General features: G+C 48.1%; 1 protein-coding gene across 4 annotated transcripts in view; it reads left to right on the plus strand.

Annotated features, from left to right (window-relative positions):
* Positions 1-17,228, plus strand: part of LOC109874410 (spectrin beta chain, non-erythrocytic 1-like) — a 106,734-nt gene that overhangs the window by 7,679 nt on the left and 81,827 nt on the right. For 3 of the 4 annotated variants that reach the window (XM_031808783.1, XM_031808782.1, XM_031808784.1), the window contains exon 2: positions 16,500-16,687. In XM_031808783.1, coding sequence (XP_031664643.1) covers positions 16,531-16,687 — 157 coding nt within the window. In that variant the 5' untranslated portion in view covers positions 16,500-16,530. Of the gene's footprint in view, positions 1-16,499; positions 16,705-17,228 lie in introns of all 4 variants that reach the window. The other variant, XM_020466295.2, reaches the window with a different exon arrangement.

Here is a 17,228-nt window from a genome sequence, read left to right on the forward strand (position 1 = left end):
GCGTCTCAAGATGGACAAACAGTACTATACAAGTGAAGGTCTTTTAATGGAGTATGCGAATACACTCATTCTGTTCGCCCAGCCGAGTTCGGCTAGGTGCCAGCCAAACCGAAGCACGCGAAAGGCTTAAGACTCCTTGTATTCTCTCTGCCTGTCTTGAAAAAGGAGCTAAAGAATTGTTGTGTTGGGGCTTCTAGTTTCTGTCTGTCTTGGTGAGGGAGTGTGGCTCCATCCCCCTGGCGTAGGGTTGCCTGCGTGCCCGTCTGGCATGTTGTGCACTGGGCTAATTACCTCCAGGCGATTGTGCTGGGCTCCATTTCTCCCTCTCCCTGATTATCTGGGAAAACAGACCAGCTAAGGAGGAAAGCAGATCAGGGAGGGGAGAAGGGAAGGGGGGAGAGTAGTGATTGAGAGAAAGAGAGGTGGCGGTGATGCTGCTTTCTCTGTCCTGCTTTACCTCGGAGCTCGCATCATTCTCCTGAAAGTGATGCCCTCTCCTCTCCTGGTGTCTGGCTGGTCAGAGGCTAGGCGGGTCTCTCAACGCAGCACAACTCAGAACCCCAGAGGCATTTCTGAATGCCTTGTTTTCATGCTTGACATTAGTAAAGAGCTATTCTTCTGAACCATCACACAGACATGCCCCCCTTACATTATGTTTGTGTTGTATGTGTTGCGTGTTTGACAGGGGGATGGGCAGGAGCTTCACAGTTTTTGTTGCCACCAAACACACCAGCCTTCCTCCAATTCTAGAAAGAATAGCCAGTTTCCTTGTAACTGTTACGCCTAAAGCAGGGTTTTTATATTGGGGATTATCTTGTGGGCAGCAGAGCAGGATGAGCGCTTTGGGAGCGTTCCTCCCTCTCCTGTCTCAAATTATTCATTCATTTATTCTGCTCAACATAGCAGGAAGAGACTACTGCTCTCATGTTCCAGTGCTGCTGTGTCACTACACTAGCAATTCTATCTCCAAGTCTGTAGCCTACTTCATTACAGATGTATTACCCCTTTATAATACCCTTATTGATAAAGGATGTCTAAGAGCCATTATTGTATAATTTCACATCTTTCAGAGTCCCATCACAAAAGGATATCCTGTTTTTCATGGTGTAGGAGAGTTCTATAGGGCTCAGTGTCTTAGCCCTCCACCATCTTAGCCCTCCCCCCCATTCCAGCTGTGACATCTTGTTTGTGTGATTATGACCACTGCACTGTGTGTGTATTTGTTTTCCCTCTGATGGCTCTGTTAAAGGGTCACAAGGTGATTATCCTGGTCATATTGTAGCAAAAACTCCACCGCAAAACAATCTTTTTGTTTCTGTTTCATTAGTCCATTGTTGATATATTCCCAACATGTTTTTCATGTCAGCTATCAAGTTTTCAAGATATATAACTTTCATAATACAGTCGGTACGATGCATTTTGCATCATATAATGCTATGTTTTTCATCATATGATGCAAAATGCATCTTACCGGCTGTATTTCTGTCTTTTGAAAGTTATATATCCTAACTTGATTGCTCACATGCAAAACATTTTGGGACCATATCAACAATGGACTAATGAAACCAAAAAATATCGTTTTTGGGTGAAATGTTCCTTTAGTTAAGGACAACCATGACAAATTTAGTAAATGATCCATTATGTGGATTTAGAGGTCAAAGGTTTGTCCCATAAATCCACTGCAGCGGCTCGTCAGACGTAAACATGCTCAGGCACCATAATGGCTATCAACACAAGGCAGGCGCTCAATGAAGGGGAGGAGGAGAAGAGAGGAGGGGGCCCGGTTGGAGGGCTAGGGTAGAGGATGGGGCACGGAATAGGGCTAGGGGAGAGGAGGGGGGCCGGGGTAGGGCTAGGTAGAGGAGGGGGCCCAGGGGGGTGCTAGGGAAGAGGAGGGGGCCCGGGGTAGGGCTAGGGAGGGGGGGGGGCCCAGGGGAGTGCTAGGGGGTAGGGCTAGGGAAGAGGAGGGGGCCCGGGGGAGGGCTATCGGAGAGGAGGGGACCCGGGGGAGGGCTAGGGAAGAGGAGGGGGCCCGGGGGAGGGCTAGGGAAGAGGAGGGGGCCCAGGGGAGTGCTAGGGGGTAGGGCTAGGGAAGAGGAGGGGGCCCGGAATAGGGCTAGGGGAGAGGAGGGGGGTAGGGCTAGGGAAGAGGAGGGGGCCTGGGGGAGGGGTGGGGCTAGGGCTAGGGAAGAGGAGGGGGCCCGGGGGAGGGCTAGGGAAGAGGAGGGGCCCGGGGGAGGGGTAGGGCTAGGGAAGAGGAGGGGGCCCGGGTGAGGGGTAGGGCTAGGGAAGAGGAGGGGGCCCGGGGGAGGGCTAGGGAAGAGGAGGGGGCCCGGGGGAGGGCTATTGAAAGGAGAGGGGGGCCAGGGAATGGGGGGAGGCATAAAGCTGATCTGATCACAACAGAGAGAAGCTTATACATTAGCTGTAGAACGACATACATTAAGGGTGATTAGAGAGGTCTTGTTGTCTCATTAAGGGTGGTCACGGTCTCATTAAGGTTGATTAGAGAGGTGTTGGTGTGTTGGTGGCGTGTGACTCGGATTATTTGTGTGATGGGAATGAATATGACTGTAAAGTAGAGGGTATTTCTGGGTATGTAGTTAGTGTATTAGCTGTGGGCTCTCCACAGTCTGGCTAGTGTGTGTGGAGCAGACTGTCCTAACAAAGCCCTGTCATCTCATCCCCAGCAGGCAGGCAGACACTCCCCCTGGGTCCTGTGTTTGGCCCTCCCTCCCCAGCTCTAAGCCCGATTGATTTATGTCCCCTCCAATTCATCACCTTATCAGTGACCAGGGGAATATTGTAATTAACCATTAGATAGCAGAGAAGGCCATTTAAACTGTTGTTTTTTACATTTATGAATTGGGCTTATCTGAGGCACGGTCTGTTGATATGATTAGTGTATTGACGCAGGATGTGTTTTGGGGGATAGTGGTGGTGACAGCTCGGTATCATGGTGAAAAATAGCAGAATGGAATGTCTTTTTGCCTGATGAACTTTTGGGATGCTGTTTTAGAGGTTGTGAGCCGGTGTGCGACGCTGTGTCGGAGGAGGCTGTGTGTGTCGGAGGCTGTGTTCTGAGGTTGTATCTATTCTAAGGAGGCTGGCTATGTCAGAGCCTGTGTCAGACGGAGGCTGTGTGTCGTAGCCTACGTCATAGCCTGTGTTGTAGGATGTGTGATGTATGTATTGTAGGCTGTGTCCTGTATGGGAGTCAGTGTCATAGTGGGTCAGGGGATTGTGTGTCTGGATTAGGGGTGATTAGTAAAGACACTGAGCCCCAACTCCTCCTAGCCACAATGGGGATTACTACCCCAGTCCCTTAGTCCCCTCTCCTTCCCCCTAGTCCCCTCTCCTTGCCCCTAGTCCGCTCTCCTTGCCCCTACTCCCCTAGTCCCCTCTCCTTCCCCTACTCTCCTAGTTCCCTCTACTTCCCCTACTCCCCAGTCCCCTCTCCTTCCCCTACTCCCCTAGTCCCCTCTCCTTTCCCTACTCTCCTAGTCCCCTCTCCTTCCCCTACTGCCTCAGTCCCCTCTCCTTCCCCTACTCTCCTAGTCCCCTCTCCTTCCCCTACTCTCCTAGTCCCCTCTCCTTCCCCTACTCTCCTAGTCCCCTCTCCTTCCCCTACTGCCTCAGTCCCCTCTCCTTCCCCTACTGCCCCAGTCCCCTCTCCTTCCCCTACTCTCCTAGTCCCCTCTCCTTCCCCTACTCTCCTAGTCCCCTCTCCTTCCCCTACTCTCCTAGTCCCCTCTCCTTCCCCTACTGCCTCAGTCCCCTCTCCTTCCCCTACTCCCCCAGTCCCCTCTCCCTCCCCTACTCTCCTAGTCCCCTCTCCTTCCCCCCTAGTCCCCTCCCCTTCTCCCCTAGTCCCCTACTGCCCCAGTCCCCTCTACTTCCCCTACTCTCCTAGTTCCCTCTACTTCCCCTACTCCCCAGTCCCCTCTCCTTCCCCTACTCCCCCAGTCCCCTCTCCTTCCCCTACTCCCCCAGTCCCCTCTCCCTCCCCTACTCTCATAGTCCCCTCTCCTTCCCCCCTAGTCCCCTCCCCTTCTCCCCTAGTCCCCTACTGCCCCTAGTCCCCTCTCCTTCCCCTACTCTCCTAGTCCCCTCTCCTTCCCCTACTGCCCCTAGTCCCTTCTCCTTCCCCTACTGCCCCTAGTCCCCTCTCCTTCCCCTACTCTCCTAGTTCCCTCTCCTTCCCCCTACTCCCCTAGTCCCCTACTGCCCCAGTCCCCTCTCCTTCTCCTCCTCAAATCCTCCCCAAAATTATTGGTCACATACACATGGTTAGCAGATGTTAATGCAAGTGTAGCGAAGTGCTTGTGCTTCTAATTCCGACCATGCAGTAATATCTAACACGTAATCTAACAAATTTACATCAACTACCTTATACACACACAAGTGTAAAGGAATGAATAAGAATATGTACATATGAATATATGGATGAGCGGTGGCCGAACGACATAGGCAAGATGCAGTAGGTGGTATAGAGTACAGTATATACATATGAGATGAGTAATATAGGGTATGTAAACATTATATAAAGTGGCATTGTTTAAAGTGACTAGTGATATATTTATTACATCCAATTTTTTATTATTAAAGTGACTAGAGATTTGAGTCAGTATGTTGGCAGCAGCCACTCAATGTTAGTGATGGCTGTTTAACAGTCTGATGGCCTTGAGATAGAAGCTGTTTTTCAGTCTCTCGGTCCCAGCTTTGATGCACCTGTACTGACCTCGCCTTCTGGATGATAGCGGGGTGAACAGGCAGTGGCTGTTGTCCTTGATGATCTTAATGGCCTTCCTGTGACATCGGGTGGTGTAGATGTCCTGGAGGGCAGGTAGTTTGCCCCCAGTGATGCGTTGTGCAGACCTCACTACCCTCTGGAGAGCCTTGCGGTTGTGGGCAGAGCAGTTGCCGTACCAGGCGGTGATACAGTCCAACAGGATGCTCTCGATTGTGCATCTGTAGAGGTTTGTGAGTGCTTTTGGCGACAAGCCACATTTCTTCAGCCTCCTGAGGTTGAAGAGGCGCTGTTGTGCCTTCTTCACGATGCTGTCTGTGGGGGTGGACCATTTCAGTTTGTCCGTGATGTGTACGCAGAGGAACTTAAAACTTTCCACCTTCTCCACTACTGTCCCGTCGATGTGGATAGGGGGGTGCTCCCTCTGCTGTTTCCTGAAGTCCACGATCATCTCCTTTGTTTTGTTGACGTTGAGTGTGAGCTTATTTTCCTGACAACTACACTCTGAGGGCCCTCACCTCCTCCCTGTAGGCTCTCATCGCTGTTGGTAATCAAGCCTACCACTGTAGTGTCTTCTGCAAACTTGATGATTGAGTTGGAGGCAGGCGTGCATGGCCACACCGTCGTGGGTGAACAGGGAGTACAGGAGAGGGCTGAGAAAGCACCCTTGTGGGGCCCCAGTGTTGAGGATAAGCAGGATGGAGATTAGAGGTCCACTGATTATGATTTTTCAACGCTGATACCGATTATTGGAGGGCAAAAAAGGCCGATACCGATTAATCGGCCGATTTATTAGAGAGAGAATTTTTTTTTTATACATATATATATATATATATATATATCATACACACACACACATTTTTGTAATAATGACAATTGCAACAATACTGAATGAACAATGAACACTTTTATTTGAACTTAATATAATACATAAATACACACTGTCACGTTCTGACCATTGTTCTTGTGTGTTTTCCTTGTTTTAGTGTTGGTCAGGACGTGAGCTGGGTGGGCATTCTATGTTGTGTGTCTGGTTTGTCTATTTCTATGTTTGGCCTGATATGTTTCTTAATCAGAGGCAGGTGTTAGTCATTGTCTCTGATTGGGAACCATATTTAGGTAGCCTGTTTTGTGTTGGGTTTTGTGGGTGATTGTTCCTGTCTTTGTGTTTGTGGCACCAGATAGGACTGTTTTTTTCCCCATTTTTTTTTCTCACATTTCTTGTTTTGTAGATTGTTGTATTTTCATCTTTATTAAAGATGTACAAAACTAACCACGCTGCATTTTGGTCCAACTCTCTTTCACCAGAAGAAAACCGTTACACACACACAGCTCTGAAGTGACAATGATACTGAAGAGTTTGTTTAGGAGACAAATACTCTCAACTGTTTGAATAAAAATAGAGTTTTAAATTACCTGTGATGAATGTTGAAAACAAAAACTGTAATTTCTATATGCAGGAAATCCTATTTTAATAATGGGCATGGTAAGAATTGACTACCAAAGTGCGAGTCATAATTCCCATGACACCTAGCAAAATCTGAAAAGCGGTTCCTTCATTTATTCCATAGGATATTTTTATATTCACTTAAAATAAGGTCTGTGTTTCATGTAGGCTTACACCACCGTGCCAATTTTATAACTGTAGATATCCATAGGACAAGGTAACTCTGATCAACATTGGCTAAATATAAGCGAAGATCATTTTTTTTGTAGAGTGGATTTATGAAAATATGTTGTCAAACGTTACCTTATCCTAGTGAGATTTACATGGGTATCAAAACGCCGAGGCGGTTTAAGCCTGCACCCTAACCTGCACGAAACACAGACCTTATTTGAAGTAGATCAAGACATTCTCTATGGAAGACATGAACGGTAAAATAACGAAGGAACCCCTTTCAAGCTCAGCCGCAAGTTATTACAGGAATTATAACGCGTCGACTATTTCTCTCTAAACCATATACCTTTGACTAATCCGGAAACTATCACCTCGAAAACAAAACGTTTATTCCGTTCCGTATTTTATCTAACGGGTGGCATCCATAAGTCTAAATATTCCTGTTACATTGCACAACCTTCAATGTTGTCATAATTACGTAAAATTCTGGCAAATTAGTTCGTAAAGAGCCAGGCGGCCCAAACTGTTGCATATACCCTGACTCTGCGTGCAATGAACCCAAGAGAAGTGACACAATTTCACCTGGTTAATATTGGCTGCTAACCTGGATTTATTTTAGCTAAATATATACTTGTGTATTGATTTTAAGAAAGGCATTGATGTTTATGGTTAAGTACACATTGGAGCAATGACAGTCATTGATTAATTTTTTATGCTAGCTAGCAACTTACCTTAGCTTACTGCATTCGCTAACTGGCAGGCTCTTCGTGGAGTGCAATATAATCAGGTGTTAGAGCATTCTCCTTCCTCCTTCTCCCGTAGTCCCCTCTCCTTACTCCTCTTGTCCCCTACTCCCCCAGTCCCCTCTCCGTCCTACTCTCCCAGTCCCCTCTCCTTCCCCCTACTCCCCCATTCCCCTCTCCTTCCTCCACTCTCCCAGTCCCCTCTCCATCCCCCACTCCCCTAGTTCCCTACTCTCCCAGTCCCGTCACCTTCTCCCCCTTACTCGCCTAGTCCCTTACTTCCCCAGTCCCCTCTCCGTCCCCTACTCCCCCAGTCCCCTTTCATTCTCCCCCTTACTTCCCCAGTCCCCTCTCCGTCCCCTACTGCCCCAGTCCCCTTTCATTCTCCCCCTTACTCGCCTAGTCCCTTACTTCCCCAGTCCCCTCTCCGTCCCCTTACTCCCCCAGTCCCCTTTCATTCTCCCCCTTACTCGCCTAGTCCCTTACTTCCCCAGTCCCCTCTTTGTCCCCTACTGCCCCAGCCCCCTTTCCTTCTCCTACTAAACCATTCCCCTCTCCATCCCCCACTCCCCTAGTCAGGAAAAAATATTGTAGACCTCCACAAGTCTGGTTCATCCTTGGGAGCAATTTCCAAACGCCTGAAGGTACCACGTTCATCTGTACAAACAATAGTACACATGTATAAACACCATGGGACCACACAGCCGTCATACCACTCAGGAAGGGGACGCTTTCTGTCTCCTAGAGATGTACTTTCGTGCGAAAAGTGCAAATCAATCCCAGAACAACAGCAAAGGACCTTGTGAAGATGCTGGAGGAAAACAGGTACAAAAGTATTTATATCCACAGTAAAACGAGTCCTATATCGAAATAACCTGAAAGGCCACTCAGCAAGGAAGAAGCCACTGCTCCAAAACTGCCATAAAAAAGCCAGACTACGGTTTGCAACTGCACATGGGGACGAAGATCGTACTTTTCGGAGACATGTCCTCTGGTCTGATGAAACAAAAATAGAACTGTTTGGCCATAATGACCATCGTTATGTTTGGAGGAAAAAGGGGGATGCTTGCAAGCTGAAGAACACCATCCCAACTGTGAAGCACAGGGGTGTCAGCATAATGTTGTGGGGGTACTATGCTGCAGGAGGGACTGGTGCACTTCACAAAATAGATGGCATCATGAGGGAAGAACATGATGTGGATATATTGAAACAACATCTCAAGACATCAGTCAGGAAGTTAAAGCTTGGTTGCAAATGGGTCTTCCAAATGGACAATGACCCCAAGCATACTTCCAAAGTTGTGGCAAAATGGCTTCAGGACAACAAAGTCAAGGTATTGGAGTGGCCAACACAAAGCCCTGACCTCAATCCTATAGAAAATATGTGGGCAGAACTGAAAAAGCATGTGCGAGCAAGGAGGCCTACAAACCTGACTCAGTTACACCAGCTCCGTCAGGAGGAATGGGCCAAAATTCACCCAACTTATTGTGGGAAGCTTGTGGAGGGCTACCTGAAATGTTTGACCCAAGTTAAACAATTTAAAGGCAATGCTACCAAATACAAATTGAGTGTATGTAAACTTCTGACCCACTGGGAATGTGATGAAAGAAATAAAAGCTGAAAGAAATAATTCTCTCTATTATTATTCTGACATTTCACATTCTTAAAATAAAGTGGTGATCCTAACTGCCCTAAAACAGGGATTTTTTACTAGGATTAAATGTCAGCAACTGTGAAAAACTGACTTTAAATGTATCTGGTTACGGTTTATGTAAACTTCTGACTTCAGCTGTGTGTATATATATATTTGTTTTGTTACATAAACATTTGACATACATGGTACATTCTTTTACACAGTTACAAAGACGCTTCATGAGGTAGTTAACTGGAATGCATTTCAATGAACAGGTGTGCTTTGTTAAAAGTAATTTGTGGAATTTCTCTCCTTAATGTGTTTGAGCCAATCAGTTGTGTTGTGACAAGGTAGGGGTGGTATACAGAAAATAGCCCTATTTGGTAAAAGACCAAGTCCATATTATGGCAAGAACAGCTCAAATAATCAAAGAGAAACAACATCATTACTTTAAGACATGAAGGTCAGTCAATCTGGAAAATATCAAGAACTTTTAAAAAAACATTTCAAGCGCAGTTGCCAAAACCATCAAGCGCTATGATGAAACTGGCTCTCATGGGGACCGCCACAGGAAAGGAATAGCTGCTGCAGAGGATACATTCATTAGAGTTACCAGCCTCAGAAATTGCAGCCCAAATAAATGCTTCACAGAGTTGAAGTAACAGACACATCTCAACATCAACTGTTCAGAGGAGGCTGCATGAATCAGTCCTTCATGGTCAAAATGTTGCAAAGAAACCACTACCAAATGACACCAATAAGAAGAAGAGACTTGCTTGGGCCAAGAAACATGAACAATGGACATTAGACCGGTGGAAATCTTGAGACTTTTGGTTCCTACCACCGTGTCTTTGTGAGACGCTGTGTAGGTGAACGGATGATCTCCGCATGTGTGGTTCCCACCGGGAAGCATGGAGGAGGAGGTGTGATGGTGTGGGGGTGCTTTGCTGGTGACACTGTCAGTGATTTGTTTAGAATTTAAGGAATACTTAACCAGCATGGCTACCACAGCATTCTGCAGCGATACGCCTACCCATCTTGTTTGTGCTTAGTGGGACTATCATTTGTTTTTCAACAGGACAATGACCCAACACACGTCCCAGGCTTTGTAAGGGCTATTTTACCAAGAAGGGGAGTGATGGAGTGCCCTAAAACAGGCATCAGATTACCTGGCCTCCACAATCACCTAACCTCAACCCAATTGAGATGGTTTGGGATGAGTTGGACGCAGAGTGAAGGAAAAGCATTCCAGGTAAAGTTGGTTGAGAGAACCTGTGACCAGAAACAAGCTACATGGGAACGATACCAGAATAAATGATCTCATGATTCTGTTTCTTCACAGAAAAATCTGCAGACCTGAAATTGTTATATAGCATTCTGTTTTTGGTAAGAATGTTGTATAATAATTAATAATAGTTGTGCCTAATCAGTTAGTTAGGTACTCCATTTGCTGGTCCCCTTTCATTCAATGTTTGCTTTACTTTTGTCCTTGACTGCTACAATGAATTGGGGTCTCTGGAAATAATTTTGTCTCGGGCCTGGTGTTGAGCCATGAGCCATCTGTCTGTTCACACTGCCTCAGAGGACCCAAAGCTCCCCCAGGCTCAAGCCTTCAGGCTCTAGCAGTGTCCTAGTCAGTCAGTCAGCCCCAGAAGGTCCATTATGGGTGTTTTTTGGGGTTATGGGGTTCTGGGGCAGAGTGGACTGGAGGGAGGGAGGGAATGGAAGTATTTCTGATTGTTCCTCCTGTCTTTCTTTGAGGATAATGACTATCTGCTGGGTTTCTATTCTGAGCCACTTCCTAATCTGACCCTAATGGGATTTACCCTGCTTCTTTCTTTATTTGGATGTTTACATGTGTAAGGAGCAGTGCGGCGTCCACGCTTGTTACATCAAGATACTGGTATCGTGACAACCCTATTATATGGCATCACCAGGTTGCTAGCTACAGTCCTATCAAATGAATCCAATACTGGATGGACTGTATTGTCTGGCCCTCTAGGACAGGGGTTCCCACACTTTTTCACTCAGGACCCCCTTCCAGCATTGGGGAACATCCTGCCCCCCCTGTGCATACACGCCATGTCTATTTTTATGGTCACATGCACTGTTCATGACACAAACGGTTCACACCCCTCTTGTTGGTGGAGAGAAAATGCTGCAGGTTTAAAGCTTATTTCCTGCAATTCTACACATTTTGTCATGTCTTAATGTGTATTGATGTGATATTTGAGGGAGTCAAACATTACAACAAAATCTAAGGGCTTAAAAACCTAGCTAAATAAATATGAGCTGACATGGGCTAGTTGATCTGGACATTTCTGTCAAGTTATACATAGCTCTCTAAGGTATGCAGTCAGGGCATCAAAGTAACGTTTTGGTCTACCAGCCACTATGGCAGGTAGATGTAAGAAAAATCTACTAGCCACAATATTTTTTTCACGCAAAAATTACACCGACAAAAAACAGATGAGCATGCTTTATGTTTCTAAAACAATACATGTATTACTAGTAACAAGTAATGATTCCCCCGCCCCCCCCGCCCCCCCCCCCCCCCCCCCCCCCCCCCGCGGATCTACAGTTTGTGAACCACTGCTCTAGGACACAATATCTTCCTTCGCCACCTCCCTAGGAGTTTTGTCTAAAGCTTTCCTGGCTCTCCCTGTCACAGACTCCTTCCACACTTCTCAGACTAGATTTAACACCCCATCCTCCCGTCATCCTCCACGGTGACCCCTCATGAACTCTCTCCGTTCTCCCCATCACACGTGTCCTTTATCTGTTGCCAGTTCATTTAGAGGAGGGACTGGGAAGGACACATTTTCTTTCATTGGAATAATGTCCACATTTCTCACCATTATGCTTCCTGCTTATATTAGAGGGATTTGAGCTGAGGGAAGACAGACCCAGGAGAAGAGAGACTGTGAATACTCAATGTGAGACGGTGGATGCTCACTGTCTGCAAGGCATCACATTCTGCTGTATCTGCCGAGTATATAAGCCTGAAGTTCCTCTGTTTTTTCACCTCACGGTTGCTCAGACACAGATCTGCCTGTGCATCTCGACGTCTGTGTATTAAAGGGGACTCATTGTTGGAGTACGGATTTAACTAGTCCCAATTTTTATGTCTGAATTAGGGGGTGAGTCAGTGTGTGTGCGTACTTACCTCCATGAATATTTACCAGTATTTTAAAATAGCTCTGGTAGCAGGTAAACTGTCCCCTGGCAGGTCACCTCTTCCCTGTTTCCTAGTAGATGTGGTAGAGTAGTGCTGCCACTAGCTCAGGGGACGAGTGGTGTCCTATAGCAGAACATGGAGTAGCAGGCCAGTGACTGATGGAGCTATCTAGCCTGGTGGAGGGAGGGAGGCAGCATACTCTGGCCCAATCCTCTGGATTAAGACAGCCTCCCGTAGGGCAGGAAGAGAGAGCATGGAGCCTGCAGCAGGAGGACAGGGGGAGCAGCATCACCGTCGCTCCGCCCTAAAGACCCCCAGCAGCCCTATCACTCCACCCCAATACCCGGATCCCACTGAGAGAATTACGACAGACACAATAGAACAAACAAATAAACAGGCCTTGATCAACAGACAATAGACAGATCCAATCTGTTATCTGACCCCTTAAACAAACATGCTGTGTCAGCTAATGGGCCTTTTAGTTAACTGTCTGTCTGGGGGTTTTAATCTGGATAGATCCTTCACGGGAGGGGAGGTGAGAGGGACCAGGCCGCATAGCTGTCGGGGAGGGGGGGGGGGCTCACTGTAACCAGGGAGAAATCCTGTCCTGTCCTCTCCTGTAGAGAATGAGAGAATGCCTCCCCCTCCTTCCCCATGGCGGTAGGGCCTTAACTCTGACCATGCCACAGCTCAGTCAGACCACAGGGGAGTGGATGGGAAGAGGTTCTGGACAGGAGCAGTGCATGGCCATGGTGTGTCTCTCTCCTCTCCTGGCTGTTACCTGATTTTTCTCTCTGGGCGGCTGCTCTGCGACTCTGCTCTGACATATTCATCAGCAGTCTCTCCTGATCGGAGTTCAGTCTTTTCTCCTGGGATCTGTCTCTGGCCAGGACGACATGGAGGAGTTAGTCTAGTGCACCCCACACCACACCAACTCCTCACCCTGCACCAACTGCCCACACCAACACCCACACCCCACACCACACCAACTCCCCACTCCAACACCCACACCCCACACCAACACCCACACCCCATACCAACACCCACACCCCACACCAACACCCACACCCCACCCCACACCAACTCCTCACCCCGTACCAACTCCCCACACCAACACCCACACCCCACACCCCACTTCACACCAAAACCCATACCCTACACCAACACCCCACACCAACACCAACTCCCAACACCCCTCCACACCTCACACCAACTCCCAACACCAACACTCACACCAACACCCCACCCCACCCCACACCAACACCCCTCCCCACCCCACACCAACACCCACACCCCACACCAACACCAACTCCAAACACCCCTCCCCACCCCACACCAACACCAACACCCCTCCCCACCCCACACCAACACCCACACCAACTCCCAACACCCCTCCCCACCCCACACCAACACCAACACCCCTCCCCACCCCACACCAACACCCACACCAACACCCACACCAACACCCCTCCCCACCCCACACCAACACCAACACCCCTCCCCACCCCACACCAACACCCCTCCCCACCCCACACCAACACCCACACCAACACCCACACCAACACCAACACCAACACCCCTCCCCAGACCCACCATGTATTAAACAGCAGGATTTGATGTCTAGATTTCAAATCCCTCTAGACACTATGAAAGTGCGGTTTTTGAATGGGATTCAAGAGTATATCATCAAATTCATGAAAATGCAGTCATTGAATACATATTTAAGCAATAAGGCACGAGGGGGTGTGGTATATAGCCAATACCATGGCTATGGGCTGTCTAGGCAGAGTTCCTCTGTCCAGTGTCTGTGTTCTTTTGCCCTTCTTAATCTTTTCTTTTTATTGGCCAGTCTGAGATATGGCTTTTTCTTTGCAACTCTGCCTAGAAGGCCAGCATCCCGGAGTCACCTCTTCACTGTTGACGTTGAGACTGGTGTTTAGCTGGTACTATTTACTGAAGCTGCCAGTTGAGGACTTGTGAGGCATCTGTTTCTCAAACTAGATACTCTAATGTACTTGTCCTCTTGCTAAGTTGTGCACCGGGGCCTCCCACTCCTCTTTCTATTCTGGTTAGGGCCAGTTTGCGCTGTTCTGTGAAGGGAGTAGTGCACAGCGTTGTATGAGATCTTCAGTTTCTTGGCAATTTCTCGCATTGAATAGCCTACATTTCTCAAATCAAGAATAGACTGACGAGTTTCAGAAGAAAGTTAATTGTTTCTGGCTAGTTTGAGCCTGTTATCGAACTGACAAATGCTGACGCTCCAGATACTCAACTAATTGCTTCTTTAATCAGAACAACAGTTTTCAGCTGTGCTAACATAATTGCAAAATATTTTTTAAATGATTAATTAGCCTTCTAAAATGATAAACTTGCTGATAATGGATCTCTGTACGCCTATGTAGATATTCTATTAAAAATCAACCGTTACCGGCTACAATAGTCATTTACAACAGTAACAATGTCTACACTGTATTTCTGATCAATTTGACAAAAGGCTTTTCTTTCAAAAACAAGGACATTTCTAAGTGACCCCAAACCTTTGAATGGTAGTGTATCTTAAATGACCGCGTTTTCATGAATTTGATGATATACTCTTGAATCGCATTCAAAAACAGCAAGGGACATGATCCAGGAAGTTATGAGCAGTTTTTCCACAGGGTTCAGGTTCAAAAGCTGTTGGTGATGGCCAGATATTTATGTTCTGTGGAGGCAGATTGGACAGGTCAGGTCAGGTGACATTGACCCCTGGCACCAGGCCAGAGTGGATTGAGAAATTGATGTGTGTGTTTGTTTGTGAGGCGTGTGCGTCCTTTAATGAAGCAGTTTTGCCTGCGTCCTTCAAACAGATTTTACTGTGAGACGTTCTGGTTATATAAGTATCTGCTGCTCACGTCATCCTGTTGCGTACGTGTGTGGGTGTGTGTTAACTTTCGTGTGCAATTGAAACCATAGGTCTACTCCGCTTGCCAAGTCTGCATATGAATGAAATGAATTGCCATGCAACTGGCCGTTTACTAAGCTAAATATTACACTCGTATACTAGAGAAGCTAAACTACAGGTATTGTACCATTCCCTCCCTCACCTTTCTCCCTCCCATTCACAGCCTCATTTGTACCGACCATATCTGTTCGCGCTAGTATTTGCATCGACCATGTCATGTCATGCTAGAAAATGTGCCAAGTTAAAGTGTGAGCCTATTAGACTGCGGGAGATGTTAGGAATAGAATGTGGGGTTCTCCAAAGTCAACTTTGGGCTATTAAAACGCATTTGTTAGGCTCTGAAAGTAACTCCACACCGTTTAGAAACTCACTCTCTCACCGCTGGTGTCACTCTCTGTTCCCCTGCAGGTTGGATGGTTTTCCCCCCGGTCACCATGAGAACCATCTCTCTCTGTTCCCCTGCAGGTTGGATGGTTTTCCCCCCGGTCACCATGATAACCATCTCTCTCTGTTCCCCTGCAGGTTGGATGGTTTTCCCCCAGCCCCGGTCACCATGATAACCTTCTCTCTCTGTTCCCCTGCAGGTTGGATGGTTTTCCCCCCGGTCACCATGAGAACCATCTCTCTCTGTTCCCCTGCAGGTTGGATGGTTTTCCCCCCGGTCACCATGATAACCATCTCTCTCTGTTCCCCTGCAGGTTGGATGGTTTTCCCCCCGGTCACCATGAGAACCATCTCTCTCTGTTCCCCTGCAGGTTGGATGGTTTTCCCCCCGGTCACCATGAGAACCATCTCTCTCTGTTCCCCTGCAGGTCGGATGGTTTTCCCCCCGGTCACCATGATAACCATCTCTCTCTGTTCCCCTGCAGGTTGGATGGTTTTCCCCCAGCCCCGGTCACCATGATAACCTTCTCTCTCTGTTCCCCTGCAGGTTGGATGGTTTTCCCCCCGGTCACCATGAGAACCATCTCTCTCTGTTCCCCTGCAGGTTGGATGGTTTTCCCCCCGGTCACCATGATAACCATCTCTCTCTGTTCCCCTGCAGGTTGGATGGTTTTCCCCCCGGTCACCATGAGAACCATCTCACTCTGTTCCCCTGCAGGTTGGATGGTTTTCCCCCCGGTCACCATGAGAACCATCTCTCTCTGTTCCCCTGCAGGTTGGATGGTTTCCCCCCAACCCCGGTCACCATGATAACCATCTCTCTCTGTTCCCCTGCAGGTTGGATGGTTTTCCCCCCGGTCACCATGAGAACCATCTCTCTCTGTTCCCCTGCAGGTTGGATGGTTTTCCCCCCGGTCACCATGATAACCATCTCTCTCTGTTCCCCTGCAGGTTGGATGGTTTTCCCCCCGGTCACCATGATAACCATCTCTCTCTGTTCCCCTGCAGGTTGGATGGTTTTCCCCCAGCCCCGGTCACCATGATAATCATCTCTCTCTGTTCCCCTGCAGGTTGGATGGTTTTCCCCCCGGTCACCATGATAAACATCTCTCTCTGTTCCCCTGCAGGTTGGATGGTTTTCCCCCAGCCCCGGTCACCATGATAACCATCTCTCTCTGTTCCCCTGCAGGTTGGATGGTTTCCCCCCAGCCCCGGTCACCATGATAACCATCTCTCTCTGTTCCCCTGCAGGTTGGATGGTTTTCCCCCAGCCCCGGTCACCATGAGCACCATCTCTCCCACCGACTTTGACAGCCAGGAGATCCAGCAGCAGTACAATGACATCAACAACCGTTGGGACCTGGCCGCAGAGACCAACTGGGACAATGAGAACAGCTCGGCACGCCTCTTTGAGCGCTCGCGCATCAAAGCTCTGGCAGGTGGGACAACCCAATGTGTTAGTGTGTGTGTATTGTGCATACATGTGATGTGTGTCAGGGTATAGGACCAGATGTGTGTTCCAAGTACACCCTCCTGTGCTGGAACATGACCAGCCATGCAGGTTGCAGTAGTGTGGAGGGCCCAGCAGAGGGAGCAACAGGCAACCAGAGGCAGCAGCATCAGGCACCTCTGTTTTGCAAAAATACTGATCTCTCTGTGGTAGTCACAGTCTCAAACACACCCCACCCTTCACAGACACACCACACCACACTGGAGGAAAAACAACTGACACCACAACTCCAGACTGTGAGTACATGATAGTACACTGATACTAGTATACTGTTGAAAGGTTAGTCTCACCATCACACATTGAAAAGCAACCACTCTCTCTGTGGTAACAGACCCGTTCAGACCCTGTCACCATCATAATGTCATATGTATGTTAATGTATGTAGATGTTTAACCACTAACCAAATGCCTTATGGATCAGTTATGGAAAGGAGAACAGAGCTGTGTGTTGGCTGTTTGTCATCTTCTCCG

Source organism: Oncorhynchus kisutch, linkage group LG29 (assembly GCF_002021735.2).
Source record: "Oncorhynchus kisutch isolate 150728-3 linkage group LG29, Okis_V2, whole genome shotgun sequence".
Taxonomy (NCBI): Eukaryota; Metazoa; Chordata; class Actinopteri; order Salmoniformes; family Salmonidae; genus Oncorhynchus; species Oncorhynchus kisutch.